The 24,804-nt window shown below is 37.2% G+C and overlaps 1 protein-coding gene across 4 annotated transcripts in view; it reads left to right on the top strand.

Annotated features, from left to right (window-relative positions):
• The window catches only part of Arih2 (ariadne RBR E3 ubiquitin protein ligase 2), a 61,539-nt gene that overhangs the window by 23,624 nt on the left and 13,111 nt on the right, over positions 1-24,804 (top strand). For 2 of the 4 annotated variants that reach the window (XM_046431725.2, XM_046431726.2), the window contains exons 4-5: positions 20,144-20,211; positions 24,414-24,477. In XM_046431725.2, coding sequence (XP_046287681.1) covers positions 20,144-20,211; positions 24,414-24,477 — 132 coding nt within the window. Of the gene's footprint in view, positions 1-7,334; positions 7,381-10,699; positions 10,731-20,143; positions 20,212-24,413; positions 24,478-24,804 lie in introns of all 4 variants that reach the window. The other 2 variants (XM_046431728.2, XM_046431727.2) reach the window with 2 other exon arrangements.

Below are 24,804 nucleotides of genomic sequence, written 5' to 3'. Positions count from 1 at the left end.
GCACCTACCAAAAATGCCCAGTTATCTTGTGTTCTTAGTAAGTTGTCCTTGTTAACTGGCTAAGCCCATGTCAATAAATTCAAAACTTAAGAATTTGTTTTTAATTTGTTCTACTTAGTTGTTCATGACAGCAGAATGCATTTCAATTCATCGTACACAAATGGAGCGCAACATTTCAATTCTCTGGTTGTATACAATGTAGAGACGCACCAATTGTGCAATCATACATGTATATAGGGTAATGATGTCCATCTCATTCCACCATCTTTCCTATCCCCATGACTCCTCCCCACTCTCCCCTTTGCACAATCCAAAGTTCCTCCATTCTTCCTATCCTCCCCTTTCCATCATGGATCAGCATCCGTTAATCAGATATTAATATTTGGCCTTTAGTTTTTTGGGTTGGCTTACTTCACTTAGCATGACATTCTCCAGCTCCATCCATTTACCTGCAAATGCCTTACTTTTATTCTTTTTAAATGCTGAGTAACATTCCATTATGTATACATATCACAAAAACTCTTGATAATTTAACCCCCAAATTCTACTGTATGCTCCCACTTGTAAACAAAAGACATACTTGTCAAAGGACCTTTTTCATGAAGCCAGCTGGCTTCATGAGGGGGTTTAAATCTGAATATAGGATTCCTGGCTTGTGACACATATCTAGGTTAATTTAGGCAATTCTGAACAGAAACCTGAACTTTATACAGTTGTAATGAAACAGTCTTCAGGAGTGAGGTTTAAAGCCTTTTATATTTTTTGTATTGTAAATGTATTTAACAAATAGTTAAATGATTCGGGTTACTGAAATGAAAGACGAGTGTTTGCTTTCTTTGACTGCTGAAAAGTTATGTGTCCGGTATTTGGAATGTACTGGTTTCATAACCATAGTGGGACTAGGCCATAAACTGCCCAGCTATTCTATTCTCACAAGTCGGATAGGCTTTCTTTAATATTTTTGATGTCTAAATGTAACTCATATTTTATTGATTATCAAGATAAAAGGTAAGTTTTTATGTTTTTGAATAATGAGTAGCTGTAAAGACACTATCTATAATCATAACTATAATGAGTTTTAAAAATTTTGAATTTTATTTTACTGTAGTAGAACATGCCAAATCTTTCCTTTCAAACTTACTAACAGCAGACTCTGCCTCAAAATGATTTGCTGCACTCACATTCTTTTATGTTCCCTCTATTTGTTTTTGTTTGTTTGGATATCAGATGTTTGTAACAGTTTTATTTGCAATAGCCAAAAACTGGAAACAACCTACATATCCATAAACAGAAGAATGAACACACAAATACAGATCTAGTATCCCTAATCTGAAATCTGAACCTTTTTTAATACTGTTGATGCTCACTGGTAAAGTCGTGTGTGTGTGTGTGTGTGTGTGTGTGTGTGTGTGTGTGTGTCTAAACCCAGGCCTTACACATGATACGCAAGTGCTTCTACCACTACTTCCCCAGCCCCTTGACTGGTAGAATGAATGCAAATGTTCCAAAACACTGAAATCCGAAAGGCTTTTGGCCCTGAGTATTTTGCATAAGGGATATTCAACCTGTAGTGGGACACTCTTAGAACAGCATACTTCTCGGTAATATAAAGAGAATTAACTACTCATATAAGCAGCATTGATTAAACCTCAAACTAAGTATGCCACATGAAGGAAACCAGAGGGAAAAAGGATTGATAGGTTATCATGTCAATTGTGTAAAGTTGTAGAAATGCAAATTAATCTATTGCAAAGTAAAATAAATCAGTGGTGGTCTGGAGGACTGGAGAGTACAGAGAATTATTAAAGGGAATAAGGTAAATATGAGTGCCTCTCCATTTTTAATTACCATGAAAATGAAAATAGAGGCACATACATGTTATAAGTTCATATTAACAAAAAGAACGGACTGAAGGTATCATGTGGGACATAATTAAACTTGGAAGCCAGTTTGTTCAGCAGATCAGATTTGACAGATAAAAGCTGGAAAAGATAAGTGTGCTGCAAATATGGGGATTAATTAAAGGTCTATTTATAGAACAATCAACCCTGCCCCCATTTGCAGGAGGGAAAAATCTGCTTATTTTTAAGAAATAGAATAAATTGAGGAGAAATAGGGCCCTTAGAAATATAAGATTTGGCCGATTTAATTTATCCCTTGAGTTATTTTTTTTTTTGTTTTTTTTTTATTATTATATTTTTAGTTGTAGGTGGATACTTTTGTTTTATTCATTTATTTGTATGTGGTGTTAAAGTTGGAACCCAGTGCCTGTGCTCCACTTCTGAGCTAACAACCCCACCCCCTCCCTTGAGTTTTGAATAACAACTACTTCTAATCCTTCACCCTAAAGGAAAACTTGTCAGTTGACAAGTTCTATCCATATACACAGGTCTTAGGGTTCATTTTCCTGGCCCTTGTCTACTTTTAAGAAAATAAAGGTAATATCATAAAACATTAAATTAACCATTTAAAGTATGCAATTCTGAGCTGGGGATGTGGCTCACTGGTAGAACACTTGCCGGCTTGTGCAAAGCCCTAGGTTTGATTCCCAGCACTGCCCCCCCAAAATCAAGAGCATATGCTCGGCATGCACAAAACCTAGGTTCATTCCCCAGTACCAAAAATAAATAATGTGTAAAATTTAGTTTTATTTAGTACCTTCACAGTGTTGTACAGCTGTCATTTCCATCTAGTTCAAAAATATTTTCATTATCCCTAAATGAAACCCAGTCCTTATTAAGCATTATTCCCACTCCCTGCTGCCAGTAATATTTTCTCTTTGTCAATTTACCTATTCTACATATGTCACATAAATGGAATTATGCATTACATGACCTTTTGTGTTTGTCTGCTTTTACTCAACATAATACTTTTGAGATTCATTCAGTTGTAGCACACATCAGTACTTTTTTTTTTTTTAAATAGTGACCCTTTGTTTCTCAATGTGAAGGGCTAACCAAGAATCGTGAGATATTGAGGAAAACATGCAAAATGAAAGAGACATAGAAAAATTAACTTTAGCCAAAACAGACAGTAGATAATTTTGCTTATCTTTTTTTTTTGTATTACAGATTGAACCCAGAGGTACTTAACTACTGAGCCACATCCCAAGCCCTTTTTAATATTTTATTTAGAGACAGGGTCTCATTGAGTTGCTTAGTGCCTCACTAAGTTGCTGAGGCTGGCTTTAAACTTGGGATTCTTCTCTCTTGGCCTCCCATGCCAGTAGGATTACAGGTGTGCTCCGCCACACCTGGCAATTTTGCTTATCTTTAATAGTGGACTATTTAATATTCTCTAGGATATTCAAGATGTGACATCCATAAAGCTATCAGATTCCATCAGGAAGAAAAGAAAAAGAGCTCATGGGACAAGTTAATAAGTTTGCCAAATTAAAAAAATATTCCATAGATAGATCAGAAGAAGATCTTTCTCTTTTTTTAATATTTGTTTTTTAGTTGTAGATGGACACAATAACCTTTATTTTATTTTTATATAGTGATGGGGATTGAACCTAGTACCTCACATGCACTAGGGAAGCACTGTACTGCTGAGCCATAACCCCAGCCAGTCCAAGAAGATTTTTCTTGCCAGGCATGTGGCACACATGTGTAGTCCCAGATATTACAGGAAGCTTCTGCAGGAGAATCATAAGTTTCAAGGCCAGTCTTGGTGACTTATTGAGACCCTATCTCAAAATATCAAAGGGCTGTGGATGTAGCTCAGTGATAAAGGGCATCTGGTTCAGTGTCCAGTACTGGAAGAGAAAAGAAACATCATTTTCAAAGTACAGGCAAAAATATATGTAGGAAAAAGGAGATATCAATGCAGGAAATACAGCATCTATCAGAATTTTTGGAACATAAAAACAAAAAATTATTAAAGAGAAGAAAATGTTGGCAATAAAATAAAAAGAAAGTTTTTTGGATCTAAAAAGAGGCGCAGCCTATGGTTTTCATATTGAAAGGGTCTTTCCATTGTTCAGAAGGCTAAATAAAGACCCAATAACAATATACCAAATCTTCCATAAGAAATGGAAATCATACATCTCATCAGGAGGAGTGACAAACAGAAGTCAGTAGAATAACAATCTTCAAAATATTTTTTTTTTTTTTTTTCCCAGTACAGGGGATTGAATGAACCCAGGGGCGCTGAACCAGTGAGCCACATGACAGCCCTTTTTATTTTTTGAGACAGGGTCTTACTAAATTGCTTAGAGTCTCAGTAATTGCTGAGGTGGGCCTCTAACTTTCAATCCTCCTGCCTCAGCCTCCCCAGTTGCTGGGATTAACAGGCATGAGTGCCACCATGCCCAGCTCTTCAAAGTCTTCGGGGGGGAAAGGTGGGTTTTTTTTGTGGGGGGGGATTATTTATTTATGTATTTATTTGGTACTAGGGATTGAACTCCAGGGAACTCAACCACTGAGCCAAGTCTTATTTTGTATTTTATTTAGAGATAAGGTCTCGCTGAGTTACATAGCACCTTACTTTTGCTGAGGTTTCCTTTGATCTCAAAATCCTCTTGCCTCAGCCTCTCAAGCTGCTGGGACTGACAGGCGAGTGCCACTGTGCCTAGCCCTGTGGGGTGGGGGGGGGAGATTTAAAACTTAGAATCTTCATTGCAAGTAAACTTGTTTTCAGGCATGTTAGGATTCCCCAAATTTATTTCCCTTTTGTGTTTGTGTGTTGGGGGGGCGACATTGGTACTGGGAATTGAACCGAGAGCCTTGCAGCTTTCTACCATGGAAAGAGTGCTGCATGGTAGAAATTCGTTTTTTGAATTAGTTACTTGAAGATAAAAATTAAAAAACAGCAAAAAGAAGAAAATAGAAAGAATGGAGTTAGTAATCACTAGAAGAATCTAGACAAATGACTGGAACACATTTCTCCTGGATAGGTGGAGAGGAATGTGATAGCAGTATCATTCCTTTTTATCAATGTTTTTTTTTTTTTTTTCCTTTTGGTATCAGGGATTGAACCTAGGGGCACTTAACCACTAAGTCTCATCCCTAACCCTTTACTTTTTTATTGAGACAGGGTCTCACTAAGTTGCTTAGGGCTTTGCTAAATTGCTGAGGCTGGCTTTGAACTTGCAGTCCTCCTGGCTCTGCCTCAAGCCCACTGGGATTACCTGTGTATATCATGTTACCCATCAGAGTGATTTTTATGAACGATTGGATTTTCTTTGTTCATTGGTAATTGGGATAGGTTAAAAATTGTTTCTCAGTAAATTTACTGAGTGCTTTCTTAAAAGAACTTAAAGGTTTCTTTCACTTTTTAGGTTTTTTTCACTTTTTAGGATGATGAGAGAAATATTTATAAATAATATAACCTTTTCTACTTCCACTTAAGATTTTTCTGATAGAGCCACTGCAGATATCTTTGATTATCTTGTTCTATTGAAAAACAGTGATTTCTTCAAACTCACCTTAAGAACTTATATTGCTCTTCTCCCTAACCCATATACTTGAATTTTGCCTCCTCAAACTTTCTATCAGCATCTCTGCTTTTCCTGCTAACCTCAGGACACCTTAGTGCCCCATCTTTTTTTTACCTTCTACAGAGGAACTTTATCTGGGTGTATCACTAGATTGAGCATTGCTGAAGGCTTGGATGGTCTTGTGGTCTGCCAGCACTTAGAAGGCTGTGGGTATGTGATGACTGGAGGCTGGACTACTAGGAGACAAGCAGAGGGTGGTCTTAACAGATGGTACAGACATTGTCCCGGATGCTTGAATATGTTAGAAAAGGAAATAAAGCAAAACAGACAAACAAAAACTCCTCCGTCCAGGAGCTTGCATTCGATTCCTTGTTGTTTATGAGGTTTTTCATAAAAGTTATAAAAACTGGATTATGCTTTTTTGTTGTTGTGGTGGTGGTGGTGCTGGGAATTGAACCAGGGCCTTATGCATTTTAAGTGCATGCTCTATTGCTGAGGTACGTCCCCAGCCTTGGATTATGTGTTTTGAGCAAAGCAGAGTGGATAGCTTAGGTTAGCAGTCCACAGGTAGAAACTGTCTTTGATACTTGCTGTTGAAATCTGTGGCTTCGTCATTAAGATGTGCTGGCCTCTTAGGTGTCCTCCCTTTGGAGAAGAGGAGAGACACAGATTATACTGCCTAGCTGGTATTTAGTATTCCTTTTCTTTTGCCTGGTGGGAAGAGACAAAATATTGTTTGAAATAACATTTGAAAAGATGGGATTGTGGTTGTAGGAATAGAGATTCAACTTATTGTGTGTGGTTCATTTGCTACTGGCTCCCATCTACATTTCTTTTGATTGTATTTGCTAGAATTGACCTTCATCTGCTGAAATGAAGTTACTGTATGTGATGCATCCCTGGAAATTCTAGAAGGGACTGAAACCAGCATTTTGTACTAAGTACTTCCCAGAGGGTTTTCAATTAAATGCACCCTAAAAAGATATGCTGGCTAAGATTCGCTTCTCAGTAATCTGGAGGGTGGGAATGCAGACACAGTGGGCCTGGCCACAAGTTCATGTTAGAGCTAGGTGATAGATACATGGTTTTTATTATTTTCTTTACTTTTGTAGATGTTTTGAGATTTTTCATAATAATAAAAAAGTACCCTTATGGTCAAAGAATGACTTTGTTTTCATTACTATATTTTGCATAAATAAACTCTTATTGAGTTTTTCAATGATCGGCAACCATAGTAGTGAGACTAGTGAGAAATTTTCAAATTTGTTTTTATTAATCGGATTTGAAGCAAGTATAATGTAGGTGCCTCAGTTAAGTCAGTCATCCTTCTAGTGAGCCTATAAAGTGAAAGGGGGTAAAGTTATGATCAGGTGCCTGAGATTTAACCTTTATAGAGACTGAGAATATGTAGGTGTGAAGTTCCACCACTTAAATTAGCCTTGTCTATTAACTCAGAAGCTCTCTGGGACATCCTCTATACCACCACCACCCACGCTCATTTTTCCCCATCCTATACTGGTGTTCACCTATTCCTTTGTCTCTGTGCCTTAACCTTGTTTCTCCCTCTTACCCCTTTATTACCTTCTTATGTCCTTCCCCTCTTTGACCTCCTAAGACCTGAATCCATCCATCTTGACCTCTTTAGGCTAGATTTCCTGTATCATATCCCCTTCTACCCCAAGATCAGAAGCTGACCCACAATTCACTTTTTTTCTTCATCTCTACATTTTAGTGAATGACCACTAGTGTTTGTTAAAAAAATGTGATTGGACCACGGAGTGGCTTAACAGAGGCTGAGGCATGAAGACTCATTCATGTAGCCTTAAAAGATTTCAGGCAGTTGGCAAGTAAGAATTTTAAATAAAAATTGAAACTACCACCTGTATTTTTTCAGGCCGTTGATGCTCACTGCCATCAGCTGCATCCTCCCTATGGCACTGGTAAGTTTGGGAAGGGCTGTTGACAGTTTTGGTGGGCTGCTGGATTTCTTTTTTCTGGGGAAATAACTTGCAAGCTGTGTTAACTTGTCCTTTTGGGCTAGACAGCTTGAACCAGCTAGCGAAAGCTAAAAAGATGAAGCAACTGATCATGTTCATGGATTTCCTTGGGGGAATTGTCAGGAACAAAAGCAATTCAGTATGTGCCATGATCTTTATATAAAATTAGTATGTTGTGTGTATTGTTTTAAATATAAACATACACTCCAAGGGCTCTCTCTGGGATGTCAAATAATAGTTAAATTTCCTGAAACTCTTTAAAACGTTTGTCTGAAAGAAAAGTGTTGGCTTGTAGAAAAGGTCTTAAATATCAAATGTGCTTGGAATTTCCTTCAGTAGCAGGATATATCTTATTTTTTTTGTGGTTAGGGGACCCAAATGTTTGTTCCAGTGATTAATTTGAAATTTTGATAGACTCTCTCCTAAAGTTTTTAGTTTGGAGAGGCTTGGTGGAAACCAGAAAAATGTGACTGTCACTTACTAACACACTTCATGTAGACTTAAAGTTAAATTTCCTGAAACTCTTTAAAACTTTTGTCTGAAAGAAAGATGTTGGCTTGGGACTTACAATTTGAAAAATGATTTCACCACAGTCTGCTTTCTGTTTAGAGACCTAGTGGAGAAAGTAAATACTGATTAAAGTTGAAAAATAAAGTGGAACAGCAAGTCACAAAATTGTAAAGTGTATGCCCACAACAAAATTCCTGTTGACATTGTTTCCTTTAAGATCTTGAATCCCTGCAACTGTCTCTTTGTAGTGAGTCTGTCAAAGACCATAGAGATTCAGAAGTTTTATTTACCAGGATAGTTTCCATTCTAAACTGATAGTTGGAGTTCATTTCTCTGATCCCTAAAACCTTTTGAGACTGTGGAAGAAAATGCTTCCAGAACATCTTATAAAATGCTGAAGTTTTGGTTTTGTGTGCCGTGCTATTGATCATGTCAGTAACTGCTTGCTGGTAACAGCAGCTAAAGTGTTCATGTATACTTCATTGTATGTCTGTGAGAAAAATCTTAGAAAAATTAACCGGTATCCTGGATTTCCCCGTGGTCTATGCTCTCAGCTGTTCAGCTCAGCTTGCGGAGCAGGGATAGAATTATATGGTGCATTAATTAGTTTTACGTTTTTTGCAGTACTGGGAATTGAACCCAGGGCCTTCACATATGCTAGACAAGTGCTCTACCACTGAAATAAATCTCCACCCCTTTTTGTTTTTTCTTTTGAGACATGGTCTCACTAAGTTGCCCAGGCTGGGCTTGAACTAGGAATCCTCATGTTTCAGTCTCCCAAGAACTGGGATCATAGATTTACTAGTTCTTTATTAAAAAGCAGAAAGAAAAATTTGACTTTGTAGCAGCTGACTTGTTTATGTATCTGTGCATAGTGTAACCAAGTGGCTACTACTAAATGTGTTTCAGGCCCTGTGTCAGTGATACATACCTTTCAAGTTTCTGTCATAAACACAGGCTCGTGACCTTCGGAAAGTACTGATGATCAGAAGCAAAGTTCTTTTTGACATGCATATAGCTAAATGCTTTGTGAAATAAAGATCTGGAAACCACCAGGTAGTTGAGGTTTCAGTGCAATAGCAAAACAAAGCTCTATTGGTTTGAGGCCTGTGGGTAATGCAGAGCAGTTTCTAGAGTAAACGATAACAAACATGAACCCACAGTCCTTTGAGCTGGAAAGGAAGCTCCCCATCACTGTCAGATTCATTGTGGTATGGGTTTTGAGGGCAGAGGGAGAAGAGGGGGGAATATGGGATATATTAGGCCTCTGCTCTGACCTCATTTTGACCCACAGTTCACTCCTTTTCTTCATCTCTGCATTTTAGTGTAAAAGCCTTCTTTCTTTAGGCCTCCCAGAAACTTGTGGGCATCTTCACTCTTTAATGAACTTTGTACCATTGTTTGTTTGCCTCTCCTTCCCTATCTTGTGCAGTTAAACTACCTTTCTCAGTTGTCAGCAAATGAAAGAAGAATTCTTGACTTTTGTGCTTATGTTCACACCAGTTAAGGTTCAGGCACAAATTTGATTGCTCAAAGATAGGACAGAGAGTGACAAGAGTGAGAGCCATATCTTGAGGAACAATGATATTTATGGAGCTGGCAGATTAAGTAGAACATCCAGTGGGAAACTAAGAAAGTTTGGTCAGGGAGATTGAGAAAGGCCAAAGTGTTGAAGTTATTAACATTGTAAACCTGTGTGGAAATTATATAGCTTTATACTAGAATTCATAATGTATAATCAACCTTTAATTAAAAGTATGTTAAAACTCTAAAGGGGAATTTTTATTTTTGAAGAAATAGTCCAAGTTATTTGATACAGTAGTATAAAGGTCAGCCATTAGTATATTGTGATATTTGTTAATGCATGCAATTGCTATTGAATTAAGTTTGACAAACTTTCCCCCTCTTTTAATATGAAAACTTATAAATATCTAAAAATTCGAAAAGGTTGTACAGTGGATATCCATATATCTGCCATCCAGGTTTTTAATTGCCAATCTTTTACTACATTTGCTTCATCAATCAGCTTTCTTTTTTAAACAGCTTTATTGAAGCATTACTATTGATTTCATTCATCCTTGTGTACCATTATGTTTTAATAAATTTATATATCTGTGCAGCCATACCACATTCCCAGTTTTAGAACATTTCCATCACCCAAAAAGTTCCCTCTATTTGCAATTAATAGCCACTTTTAGCCCCAAGCAACTGCTTATCTTCTGTCTCTAAAGCTTTGTCTTTTCTAGAAATTTTATATGAATGAAATTATAATTTGTAGATTTTTGTTGCTTTGTTTGTTTGTTTATATTTTTGGTACCAGGGATTAAACCCGGGGCGCTTAACCACTGAGCCACATCCCCAGCCCTTTTCATTTCTTATTTGGGGACTGGGTCTCAATAAGTTGTTTGGGGCCTTGCTAAATTGCTGAGACTGGACTCAAACTTGTGATCTTTCTCCATCAGCCTTATGAGTTACTGATATTACAGGCGTGTACAACTGCACCCAACTTTTCCCTGTCTTTTAACATAATGTTTCTGAGATTCATTCATATTGTATCACATGTCAGTTGCATGCTCCTTTTTATTGCTAAATAATGATTTTCCATTGTATGGATATAACATGTTCATGCATCCATTCATGAGTTGATGAATATTTGGGTTGTTTCCAATTTGGGGCTATTATAAAATATGCTGCTGTGACCATTCATGTCCAGGGCTTAATGTAGATGTGTGTTTTCATTTCTCTTGTATAGATATCTAGGAATGGGATTGCTGGGTCACATGGTAAGTGTATGTTTAACATCTTAAAGAAATTGCCAAACTGTTTTCCAAGGCAGCTCAATTGTTTTATCTTTCCATCAGCATTATGTAAAGACGCCAGTTTTTCTACCTTCTTGCTAACCTTGGGATGGTCAGTCTTTTTTTATTATTATTATTATTATCATCATCATCCTAGTGACTGTGAAGTGTTATCTTTTGCTTTTAATTTGCATTTTCCTAATGACTAATGATGTCATGGTAATTAATGTAATTAATGATTTTTCCTTGTGCTTATTTGCTATTCATTCCTTGTTTTTTTTTTTTTTTTTTTTCCTTTTTTCTGGTGGTGAAATGTCTGTTCAAATCTTTTGCCTTTTTTTTTTTTTTTTTTTTGGGTACCAGAGATTGAACCCAGGGAGCTCTACCACTGAGCTACATCCCCGTGCTTTTAGTTTTAATTTTGAAACAGGATTTGCCAAGTTGCTGTGGCTGGCCTCAAATTTGCAATCCTCCTGCCTCAGCCTTCTTAGTAGCTGGAAGTATGGTGTGTGGTACTGTGCCCTGTTTTTTTGCCCATTTTTAATAATTGGATTGTGGGGTAGGGGGTATAGCTCAGTGGTAGAGTGTTTCCCTAGCATGTGCAAGGCCCTGGGTTCAATCCCTAGCATTGAAGGGGGGAAAAAGTTTAAAAATTGAGGATTGTGTTCTATTCTTGAATTGTACGAGTTCTTTATATATTCTGAATTAAATTCTTTATCAGATGTAAGATTTGCCAATATTTTCTCCTAATCTGTGGCTTCTTTCATTTTTTTAATAATGTCTTTCAAAGAATAAGTTTAATTTTGATGGGATCTAATTTATTCCCTCTCTCCTCTCCTCCTTTCCCCTCCCCTCCCTTCCCCCACTCCTTTTTTAGGATTGTACTTTCAGTGTTATATCTAATAAATCTTTGCCTATATCAGGATTGCAAAGCTTTTCTTTTTTGTTTTCTTCCCAGAGTTTTTTATTTTTTGGTTTTACATTTAAGTCTATTTCTGCATTTTGTATGTTTTTGTATACATAATTACTCATTGATTCCAGAACCATTTGTTGAAAAGATTTTCCTTTCCACTATGAAATTAAATTGGCACCTTTGTTGAATATTGACCATACACATAAGAGTTTACTTACGGACTCTGTTTTGTTGATTTGTGTCTGTCCTAAACCTGTATTCTCACTGTCCTGATTACTACAGTAAGTCTTGAAGTCAGATATTGTGTCTTCCAACTTTGATCTTCTCTTTCAAGATTGCTTTGGATATTCTAGCTCCTTTATATTTGCACAAATTTTAGGATCAGTTAATGATTTGTACAAAATAGCCCACTGTGATTTTGATTTTGGCTTTAATATTGTGTTAAATCTATAGTTGTATAACCTGGTATAATAGCTATAGTCCTATGTGGTCACTGAGCATTTGAAATATAGTCAGTTTGAATTGAGCTGTGCTAAAATATAAAATATACCTTGGAATCAGAATGAAAAAAAGGCATGAAAATATTTTTTGTGCATTACATGTTGAAGTAGTAGTTTGGTATATTGGGTTAAAATATTAAAATAAATTTGAGTTGTTTAAATTTCTCTTTGCCATTTGTTTGTAGTTATTTAAAATTTTGATTTTGATATATTGATCTTGTACTTTGTTAACTTACTAAATTCATTTTTTATTTCTAGTACTAATTTTGTAGATAACTTTAGGATTTTTTGCATAGACAGTCATTTTGTCAAGGAATATCTTTTCTACATAAACAATCATTTTTTCTATATTTGTTTCTTCTTTTCCAATATCATGTCTTTTTTTTCTTTGCATTAGCTAGAGCCTTCAGTATAATATTAAATGGTATGAGTATTTTTTGCCATTTTCCTGATATTAACATTAACTATTTCATCATTGAGTATGATGTTTTTCATAGAAGCCCTATGTTGGATTTAGGCAATTCACTTTTCTTCCTAATTTGCTGAGAATTTTTGTCTTGAATCAGTATTGAATTTTTTCAGATGTTTTTCTGCATCTATTGAAATGATGATTTGGGTTGTTTCCCCCATTATATAGTTAATTCAGTGGATTATATTCAGGAGAATCCAAAATTAAATCAGCCTTGTATTCCGGTGCTAAACTACACTTGATTATAATATATTATCCTTTTCTGAATTCCTAGATTTAATTTTCTGGATTTTTTTGAATTAAAGATTTACATGTCTATAAAGAACATTGGTCTGTTTAAATTTTTTTTGGTTATGCTTTTGTCAGAGTTTTGTGCTCATGAAATGAATTTGGAAGAAATGTTTCTTCTCAAGTTTCTGGAAGTGTTTGTGTAAAGATTAGTGTTGGTAGAATTCACCAGTACAACTCTTAGGTCTAGAATTTTGTGGGAAAGTTTTTGATAATGAATTCAATATCTTTAATAAAGAGATTTTGTTTTTCATTTTGTGTCAGTTTGCTGTGTGTGTTTGTGTGTGTGTGTGGCGGGGATCAAATCTGGGGCTCTCTGCTTCATGTCAGTTTTTGTATTTTTCAAGGAACTTAAATTTTATCCAAAGTCTCTTTTTTTTTCCTGAAAAAATAAGCAAATTGTTCATAGTGTTTTCTTATTTTCCTGTTAATATTTCAGATTTTTGTAGGGGGTTTGGGATATAACCCTTTGGTAGTACAATTGCCTATCATGCTCGAGGCTCTGGGTTCTATCCCAAGCACTGAAGAAAAAAAAATTGTACGGATAATCCCTCTTTTTTTTTGCTTTGGTGTCTTGTATTCTCTCTCTTTCCTTCCATATTGCATAAGGTTTTATCAACTTTGTTATCCCCCTTTTTTGGGTGTGGTGGGGGTACCAGGGATTGAACTTGGGGGCACTTGACCACTGAGCCACATCCCCAGCGCTATTTTGTATTTTATTTAGAGATGGGATCTCACTGTGTTGCTTAGCACCTCACTTTTGCTGAGGCTGGTTTTGATCCTCCTGCCTCAGCTTCCCAAGTTGCTGGGATTACAGGTGTGAACCACCAGAACTGTTTAATAATCAACTTTTGGTCACTCTGGTTGTAGCTCAGTGGTAGAGTGCTTGCTTAGCACGTGTGAGGCACTGGGTTCAATTCACTGCACCACATAAAAATAAAATAAAATATTCTGTTCATCTACAACTAAAATAAAAAAATTTTTTTAATCAGTTTTTTTGGGGGGTGGGGGCTACTGGGTATGGAACCCTTTATATGTTTTATTTTGAGACAGGGTCTTTTTGCTGAATTGCTGAGGCTGGCCTCCAACTTTCTATATTTTTTACCTCAGTCTCCTGAGTTGCTGAAATTATAGGCATGTGCCACTGTACCCAACTGGACTTTTTTTTTTTTAATGGCTTTAAATGGACTTTGCTGTTACTTGTTTTGTTTTTTATTGATCTTGTTTTATTTTCTTTCCACTTAGTTTGAATTTAGACATATTTTTCTAGCTTCTTAAGGTAAACCCTTATGTCTTTGATTTGGGGACTTTCCTAATATAAACATTTACTTACAGTTGTAAACTTCCCTGTAGGCTCTATGTTAGCTGCAAACCCCACCCCCCATATTTTGTTATGTGGCTTTTTCATTATTATTTATTTTAACAGATTTTTTGCTAGTGATTTCTGCTTTGTCACATGTGTTCTGTAGAAGTAATTGTACTTGCTTGCTGCAAAGACGGTCATTTTTGGCAGAGAACAGTTAGAGAAATACATGGGAATGCTGGAATAATTTGGTTTGTTGCTATACTCCAAAGAGGGTGGTGTTTCAGTGGTAGGTCCTGTTGACTCTTACAAGGCATAAAGTTTGTCTTTAGTACTGGAGAGCAGTAGTGTGTTTTAAACAAGTAAGAATTGGCAATATATAATGACTCTGTAAGAATTATCTGATACTTACTGTTACATAGCATGTCGGGAAGCCTATCTGGAGGATAATGAAGTAGAGGGGTCGGGACAGTTGATAGGCATATGCATGAACATTGACTATTTCATCATTGAATGATGTTTTTCATAGAAGCCCTATGTTGGATTTAGGCAGTTCACTTTTCTTCCTAATTGGGTAGTAGTGAGACTTTCTGGATAGTAGTGAGACTTTCTTGATGGGAGTGCTGAGGAGATGGAGTACTAGAGATTGGGAAGTGGAATGAAGATGGTGAAGTGGTAAGGAAGAGTTGAGATGTGGAGTCAAAAGTAAGCCTACTTTGAAAGGTATGGGAATATGGTATGCACTGCACCCCCCACACAACCAAATCCTCCCCCACCCTTCTCACCAGTACTGCAAAAAATTAAAAAATAAAAACATGAGGGCTGGAATTGTAGTGCAGTGGAAGAGCGCTTGCTTAGCATGTGTGAGGCACTGGGTTTGATTCTCAGAATTGCATATAAATAAATAAAGTGAAGGTCCATTGACAACTAAAAATTAAATAGATACAATAAATAATTTTAAGAAACATAAGAGATGTTTGTTGAATTTGGCAACAAGGGAGTTTGTATTTATTGTCTAGTGTATATGTATAATGAATATCTTAGAATAACTACTGTTGGCAATTCTAAATAGATTGAAATTTAGTGGTTGAAATAAAAAATCGTCACATTGTGAAACATGGAATTAAAATCAGAAATAATCCAAGAGGATTTTTTAAACTGAATTTAGTAATCAAAGCCACTAAACTTTTTGAACTATTATATATAAATTATGAATTCTTGTTTTTTAGAATTTTTTAAGTATATATATATATATGTATGTGTGTGTGTGTGTATATATATATATATATATATATATATATATATATATATATATATATATTTATTTATTTATTTATTTTAGTTTTCTGCAGACACAACATCTTAGTTGTATGTGGTGCTGAGGATCGAACCCGGGCAGCACGCATGCCAGGCGAGCACGCTACCACTTGAGCCACATCCCCAGCCCAAATTATGAATTCTTAAAAAATGGCTTTAATATAGGGGCTTGGTTGTGGCTCAGCAGAGCCACAGTGGAATGTGGCAGAGCACTTGCCTAGCATGTGTGAGGTACTGGGTTCGATCCTCATACCACATAAAAATAAATAAATAAAATAAAGGCATTCTATTAATCTACAACTAAATTTTTTCTTTTTTTTTTTAATGGCTTTAATATGTAGTTTAACATTTGGGATGGGGGAAACATCTCTCTGCTGTTGAGAGTTTGTTTAAATTTAGTGTAATTGGGCTGGGGATATAGCTTAGAGTATTTGTCTACCATGCACAAGGCCCTAGGTTTGATCCCCAGCACTCACAACCCCAACACACATTTCTTGACTCATGATCTTGTAAGTGTCCCAAGTAACTTATCAGAGATAGTTTTCTCCTGGGGAATAGTGGAATAAGGATTTAAGAAATAGCGACCCATTCCCATTGAGAGGGACTCTTTGGCCCCTGAGATGAAGAGATCAATAAACGTAGGTTCTATCTCTGTGATTGCAGATGCAGATTACTCTGCAAGTAATTATCTTGGGAATGTGAATTTTTGGACAACGTACTTTCTAGTTCTTCATTTATTTATTTATTTTTAAAATATTTATTTATTAATTTTTAGGTGTAAATGGATACAACACAATGCCTTTATTTTTATTTTTTAAAAATGTACTGAGAATCAAACCGGAGTCCCTCTGGTGCTAGGTGAGCACTCTACCGCTGACTCACATTCCCAGCCCCTAGTTTTTCATTTATAATGTTTTCCTCGGTTAATATTTCTAAAGTAGAAAAAATATTCGTAAGTCAATGTGACTTATAAGCCTTTTTACATTGATCTAACAGAATATTGATTATATATATACCTTCTTAAGTAATAAGTTTTGGAGCATGTAATGATATATTACTACCCTGGACCCATTTTCCTTTTGCTGAAGGTTTGTCCTTTTCCTTATAAGTCATCTTCATAATACTTAATCCTTACTGCAAATAGATTGTTAGCCCAATAGCACAGCAAGAGTTCCTCCTAATCTGTTGGAAGATTTCTCTCCATAGAACATATACTGAATGGGCAGAATGGGTGGAGGACCTTTCTGTAACTAGAAGTGTTGGCTGTTAATAAGTTCTGAGTAGATTGCTGAGCTCACTCCCCCCCCCCCCCGTGTGTGTGTGTGTTTTGGGGGGCGGGTACTAGGAACTGAAAACAGGATCTTGCACATGCTCAGCAAACATTCTACAACTGAGCTATATCCCACCCACCCACCCCCTTTTTTTCTTATATTGTTAAACAGGGTCTCACTAAGTTTCTCATTTTGGCCTCCAACTTTTGATCCTCCTACCTCAGCCTCCTTAATACCTGGGATTCTAGACATGTACCACTGAGCCCAGCAGATTGCTGAGCTCTTGGAATATTAAGTAGCATGATTTGAATACTAGTTCTGAGAAAAATCGGCTATTTGCACAGAGACTGAGTTTTTTACCTTTAATCTGGCTTAATATCACCCCAAAAGTCTTGTCCTATCTCTTCTGCCAGGAAGCCACTTCTTCCTTGGGAAAACTACTGGGCTAGGTAAGTTGGTACAGCTAGTTCTTCATTGTGACCTAAATCAGGAAAAGGATAGCTTCCCTTCTGAGATAATATTTCAGAATAAATTCTTCTAGAGTACCATTGTCTCTTTGTCTTCTTCCATCCCTGTGCTACTTTTACTTACAGGGCTTTTTGGAACCTGGTGTCCATTACTGAGGTGTAGTCACACTTTTATTTTTGGTACCGGGGATTGAACTCAGGGGCACTTAACCACTGAGCCACATCCCCAGCCTTATTTTGTATTTTATTTAGAGACAGGGTCTCACTGAGTTGCTTAGCGCCTTGCTGTTGCTGAGGCTGGCTTTGAACTCTTGATCCTCTATCAACTCTTGAACTCTATCCTGAGCTGCTTAGATTACAGGCATGCGCCACCCTACCTGGCTGTCACACCCTTTTAATTTTGAGACATTGTCTCCCTAAGCTGTGGAGGCTGGCCATGGACCTATGATCCTGCTACGTCAGCCTCCTGAGTAGCTGAGTTACAGGTGTGTGCCACCTTATCCAGTCCTCTAGTGGATCTATGGACACTATATGGGCAGTCTGTCACTGCTGTGACTTGGTTATCAAAATAGTTCCTCCTATGGAGGCTGGTAGGAGATTTGTGTGGCTGACATTTGAGTGTGTCTGCTATCTTGTGTATATTGATGTATTCCTGGCTGTTTTTAAGAAATATTCATGTCACTCCACTTTTATAAAGGGCTAGTGTCTCCCTGCCCTGGCTCTTCTTTAACAGGGCTATGTTATCTGTAGGTGGACTCTACCTCATGTTTTATTCTGAAGCTTTGTTGTTGCTATTAGTGCTGTTGAGATAAAGGTGTCAGATTTATTTCAGTGTTAAACTTTCTTGACTTTCCTGAAGAAATAGCAGAATTTATTTTTAAATGCATGTTATCATTTAATAATCAGAATAACTGAGTGGCCATTCTGTATCCAGTCTAGTTCTGTGCTCAGTGGATCTGAGAGGAGCATAGTGAGACATATAGGAAGCAGTGGGTGTGATGCTGATTAAGCCTCACTAGGTAAAAGAACGAGTTTATCCAAAACAATATAGTAGTAGTATAACTGTCATAGTTTTGTTTATGTTTTTGTTACTGGGGATTGAACCCAGGGGTGCTTTACCATTGAACCACATCCCCAGACCCTTTTTTATATTTTATTTAGAAACAGGGTCTCGATGAGTTGCTTAGGGCCTCACTAAATTGCTGAGGCTGGCTTTGAACTTGATCCTTCTGCCTCAGCCTCCCAAGCCACTGAGATGACAGGTGTGTGCCACCATGTCCATAACTCAAGTTTTTAAAAAAGTATTTTTAAACAAAAGCTACATTCAGTTGTTAAAGTTTAAACCAAATGTCTGATTTCTATTTTCATTTCATGATAGTGGTCTGTTGTAATGAATAGTTTTGTTAGGGCCACAATTAGAAAACATCAGCTCTAAGTGAGGAAACAGGCCTTCCATGGGCCTCAGTAAGAGAATATTTGGGCAACATGTGTGGCTCCAGATGCTTCTTACAATTTGTGGAAGGCAAGTGGGGACCCCTGCTCCATTTGAAGTAAACTGTCTTTGAGTCCTCTAAATAGACAGACTGTAGGAAAGGAAGACATTCGTTGATTATTTAGCCTTTGACAATGAGTGTGCCCTTTTAAAAATGTTAAGTTTAGTCTCCTTTCAAGGGTGACTTGAGCTCCAGGGATGTGGATCACATATTGGTTACTTTGTCTTCCTCCTGAAGTTCTTTTTTTGTGGACCAGGCAGGCCTTATCTTACAAGTCATTAGTGGATGCATGTAAGGACTCAGTCCAGTGAGCAGAGTATGTTTTACATATTTTTCCAGCCTGAAGTTTGTTCCTTATTTCTTAATTTAGTGGTACCCTCATATTCTGTTACAGTGCTATCTGGAAAGTTTGATCTAGGCCTCCAACCACATCCCAATCTTTTGTGGACACACCCTAGTTTTGACACTTAAGGTGAATTGTTAGCTTTTACTTGACAATTACCAAGATATTATGGCTGATATTATGACTATAATATGCTATCTCACTACTTGGTTTTTTAACCTAATATGGAAATGTGAAATTCTTTCTCTCAATAAACATCTACAACGTTCTTTTCAAAAACTACATAGTAGCCTATTGCATGAATCTGTCATTATATTATTTACCTAGCTCGTTTTTTGTTGGACAATTTAAGTTATTCTAACTTTCTACTATTGTAAATAACCCAGTGGCTCACTTATCCACTGTCCTTTCTAAGAAGGAATTTGCAAAAGGAATTGCTAGTTTAAAATACCTTCTGAGGCTCTTTAATAGCTAGAACCATATGCTTTAAATGTTCCCTAATAGAATGTCTGGGCCAGAAAGACTGCCCACAAACGTTTAAAAAGTCTTTGCAGTTAGTGCTCATCAGATGCTAGGAATCCAGGGATTCTAGACAGGAGTTTGGTTATTTTCTTTGTGGAATTCATGCAAGGATGAGGCTGGGAGATTTTCTGCAATATAAGGCCTAAATAGAGGTGTATGGCCTCCTATGACACCCTGCAGGAATATACATTACATTAGAGAACCCATAGCTCTTTCATTCGTATTAGATGCTAAGTTGTTACTTACTGTAGAATAAGTGGTTTTGTTAAGTTTCAAATTAGAGTTTGCAATTTTTTTAGAAGGGTCATTCACCAAAACAAAGATTGAAAATCAGGAGATTCATAAAATCATTAGGATTTTATGAATCTGAACTTAAAAGAGAAAAACAGTATCAGGAAAAAAAACGGAATTCAAGCCTGAGCCTCGGATAGATGTGAATATATGCATTTCTCAAAGTATATAGCACTCTAAAAGCAACTTCAGTTAATTTGATTTTTCTTTCTTCTTTTCAGGTATCTCATTCAGTTGCCAAACTCATATTAGTTAATTTCCACTGGCAAGTCTCAGAGATATTGGACAGGTAAGGTCTTTAGGGGAGAGGAGATGACATTGTCCATAGCTCCCTGCTCTGCCTCCTTACCCACTAGTGATTATTGTTTTTATTTTGGAGTATATTCTTCTAATGTGCATATTAAATTTTTAAAACACTGGATCATATCATACATCCCTTTCTTTCAGTGTATTATGAGCATTTTCCCATGTGTACAGCATATTCTACCTCAGTTTTAATGCTAGCACAGTATTTCATTATAGGCGTTCCATACTTTATCTAAATTTCTATTGTTAGTGAAGTTAGTTGAAATATTCTGTGCTATTGTTGATTTTAATCAGTTTCCTTCTAGATAACATTGCCAACATCTCCAGCTACTTCTTTTGGATATATCAAGTAAGGATGTTAACAGTACTAGGGATTGAACCTAAGGCTTCAAACATGGCATATTGCCTTTAGAAAAAATCGGAGACACATGCCGGTGATCCCAGCTACTGGTGAGGCTGAGGCAGAGGATTACAAGTTTGAGACCAGGCTCAGCACCTTAGCAAGGCCCTAAAGGAACTTAGTAAAATCTTTAAAATAAAAAAAAATAATTGGGCTGGGGTTGTGGCTTAGCAATAGACGTGCTTGCCTAGCATGTGTGAGGCCCTGGGTTCGATCCTCAGCATCACATAAAAATAAATAAATAAAATAAAGGTTAAAAAAAATAACTGGGAATGTAGCTCAGTAGTAAAGTGTCCTTGGATTCCAGTCCCAATACCAAAAAATAATAAGAAGAAAAAAGCCCATGCAGGTGCTAGGGATGTGGCTCAAGTGGTAGCACGCTCGCCTGGCCTGCGTGCGGCCCGGGTTCGATCCTCAGCACCACGTACAAACAAAGATGTTGTGTCCACCGAAAACTAAAAAATAAATATTAAAAACTTCTCTCTCTAAAAAAAAAAAAAAGAAGCTGAGCCAGGAAAGGTTGACAGGTTCAAGGTCACCCTCATCAATTTAGCCATACACTGTCTCAAAATAAAAAATGCTAGAGATGTAGTCCAGTGGTAGAGCATGTTCCTGACATGTTTGAAGCCTTAGGTTCAATCCCTAGTACTGTTAACAAAACAAAAAGCCAGCTATGGTGGTACACACCTGTAATCCCAGTGGCTTGGGAGACTGAAGCAGGAGGATTAGTTCAAAGCCACCTCAGCAATTTAGCAAGGCCCTAAGCAACTTAGTGAGACACTGTCTCAAAATAAGAAATAAAAAGGGTTGGGGATATGGCTCAGCAGTCAAGCACTCCTGGATTTAATTCCTAATACTAAAAAAAGAAAAAAGGAGCTGGGGCTGGGGCTCAGGGGTAGCGCACTTGCCTGGCATGTTTGAGTCACTGGATTCGGTTCTCAGCACCTCTGTTTATATGGGGGTCTATCCATAAAGGTCTATCAACAACTAAAAAAATTTTGAAAAAGAAAAAGTGGCCACTTTACCATATACCTCTGCCTTAGGATATTTGAGTGTTCCTTCTCACCTCCTCCAGAACCAGAGTTCTTGAACCTCAGACCTTAGAGATATTTTAGATGTTGTCATGAAAAGGTGTCTTCTTCCTCTTACGTTCTCTGGATAGATCTCTTGTGTCCTACCTTCAGAGGCATATGCCTCTGTCTAGCTCAGTGTTTCTCATCCTTAGCACATTTTGGGCTATATCATCCCTCCCTCCCTCTCTCCCTTCCTTCCCCTCTCCCCCCTCTTCCTCATCTCCCCCACCTGCTTCTCCTTCCCCTAAGAAGGAATTTGCAAAAGTAGAATTGCTAGCTCGTTCCTTCTTTCTTTAGATCCTTCATTCGCCTTCTCCTCCTTCTCCTCTTCCTCCTCCTAAAAACAAAAAAACAGTACTGGGGTTTGAGCCCTAGGCCTTGCCAATGCTAGGCAAGCACTTTTCCACCAGACAATATCCCTAGCCCTTTTAAGTTTTTCATGTTTGGATATTTTTTTATGTCTCAACTAAATTCCCTAGGCCGGCTTTGAACTTGCAATCCTCCTGCCTCAGCCCCACTGGTAGCTGGGATTACAAATATGTGCCACTGCATCCAAGTGGATAGTTCTTTGTTTTGTGGGGCACTGCTCTCTGGGTTATAGAATGATTGATAGTGCCTCTGGATTTGGCCTACTCGAAGTCAGGTAAGGAAAGTCATCCCTAAGTCTTTGACAGTAAAAATGTGTCAAATAATCCCTGGAGAACAAAATTTCCCTAGGTGAGAAGCAGAATTACTATCTCCACCCACTTGCAGTGCAGCAAGTCTTCCTTTCTCCATGTAGTGTGTTTCCATTGATCCATGAAAGAAGATTATGCCTTCCATTCTTCAAGCTATGTATGGCTGGGGTAGCCATATCAACTGGAGCAGCTCAGCACAATCAGGAAAAGTCAAATGATTTCTGATTCCCTAACTTTGGCATGCTCTGTACTTCAGAGCTCAGTATGTTTGGATACAATTGCAGATGAACTTTTATTACTATTATTGGACATGGGTTCTGGTAATGGGGTTTCTCTCAACTGTCCAAACTCTCCAGCATAACTTGAGAGTATATATTTGAATAGCTAAAAGTGTTTAGAACACTAGTTTGAGAACCAGGTATAAAACAGATCTTTTAACAAAGGTAGCTGAAGGAAGCATTCTGACTAGATAGGGAAAGGCAATCACATAAAGGAGATACGGTCCTTGCCTGATGCAATTAACTTACCTTGTTTTTTTTGGGGGGGCAGTACTGAGGATTGGATCACTGATTTACATTCCCAGGCTGTCCCCCTTTTTAAAAGTACTGGTTTGAACCTAGGGATACTTAACCACTGAGCCACATCCTTAGCCCTATTTATTTATTGAAAAAATTTTCCCCCTCACAACTTTATTTTATTTATTTATTTGTGTATTTATTTATGTATGTATGTATGTATTTATGTATTTATGTATGTGGTGCTGAGTATTGAACTCAGTACCTCACACATGCCAGGCAAGTGCTCTCCACTGAGCTACAATCCTAGCTCCATCAGCCCTTTTTATTTTTTTATTTTGAGACAGGCTCTCACTAATTTGCTTAGGGCCTCACTGAGTTCTGAGGCTGACTTGGAACTTGCTATCCTTCTGTCTCAGCCTCCTGAGCCTCTAGGATTATAGGAATGTGCCACCACACCCGGCTATCAGCTCTTCTTATTTTATTTTGCTACAAGGTCTTGCTAAATTGTCCATACTGATATACTGACTTTTAACTTGCCATCCTCCTGCCTTAACCACCAAAGTGGCTGGAATTATAGGCATGCGTCCCCATACCTGGCCCAAATTGCTCTCCAAAGTGTTTATTCAACTTTGTTTCCATCAGTGGTATTTGAATGATCCTGATACTGTCTTACTTAATTTTGTAATAAATGATATTTCAATGTTTCTCTTTTTTTTTTGCTGTTGTTGTTGTTGGTTTGTTTGATGTTTGGATAATTTTGGTACTTGGGATTGAACCTAGGGGCACACTTTACTACTGAGCCCAACCCTTTTACTTTTAGTTTTTTCTTTTGGATCAGGGTTTTACTAAGCTTCAGAGACTGGCCCTGAACTTGGAATTCTCATGCCTCAGCTTTTGGATAGCTGGGATTATAGACCTGTGCCACCATCCCTGGCTTTTGTTTTTAATTTAATTTTTTTTTTCTGTCCCCTGTGTGAAATGCCTGTTCTTTTTCTTGTGGTTTTTTGTTTGTTTGTTTTGTTATTTTGTCTTTTGAAATGGACTTTTAGTTTTAATTTCTTCTGATACTAATTCTTTGCCAGTTTATAGATAAGAGATACACACAATGATTATCTTCCAATATATGGCAGGTTTTCACTATATGGTATCTTTTGATAAACTTAAATGCAGCATAATTTGTTAGACTCTTATATTTTGCCTTTTGAGTCTTAAGGAATTCTTCTATCAAGACGGTATTTGAGATATTTGCCTATATTTCCATAACTAGATCTAAAACAGATCTGGTCTATCATAAATATTTTTGTAGTTCATTAAGTTTGAAGCAGTTATTTTTCCTTATACTGATAGAGAGCTGAAATGTTGAAAGAGAACAAAATCTTTCTACTCAGATAAAAATGAAGTTTAGTTCTGTGAAAAGGTAATGTAACCACAACATATGGTGGTCTTTTCTCTTCATTGTTACTAGTAAAAATGTCTTTAGCTTCTGATTTCCTTTATTTCTGCTTTCTGTTTTGTAGATACAAGTCCAATTCTTCTCAACTGCTTGTTGAGGCACGAGTTCAGCCCAATCCATCAAAACATGTAAGTATCTTCGATTTGAGTGAGGCTTCTCTGGATTCACATTGTTCTTGCTAAGGCTTAGTATCACGGAGAAACATTTTCGCTTTGTTTGTAGCAAGCATGTCCAACCAGTGAGCATGCCAGACCTAAATCTTTTATATCTTTATAGTTTCAGGCCAGAGATGTAGTTCCAGAGTGGGACATTTGTATAGTAGATGTGAAGCCCTGGTTACTATCTTTAGTACCACCAGCCAAAAAATGTTTCCTTTATAGAGAGTAACTCATTGCCTGTCCCTGGGTTCTTTCCAGCCTTGCCTTACCTTCCTTTCTGTCTGCACTTACACATAG

Source organism: Marmota monax, unplaced genomic scaffold, assembly GCF_021218885.2.
Source record: "Marmota monax isolate L192 unplaced genomic scaffold, Marmota_monax_Labrador192_F-V1.1 WCK01_AAM20220418_F8-fsc00022, whole genome shotgun sequence".
Classification (NCBI taxonomy): domain Eukaryota; kingdom Metazoa; phylum Chordata; class Mammalia; order Rodentia; family Sciuridae; genus Marmota; species Marmota monax.
This window is presented reverse-complemented; position numbering and strand designations above follow the sequence as displayed.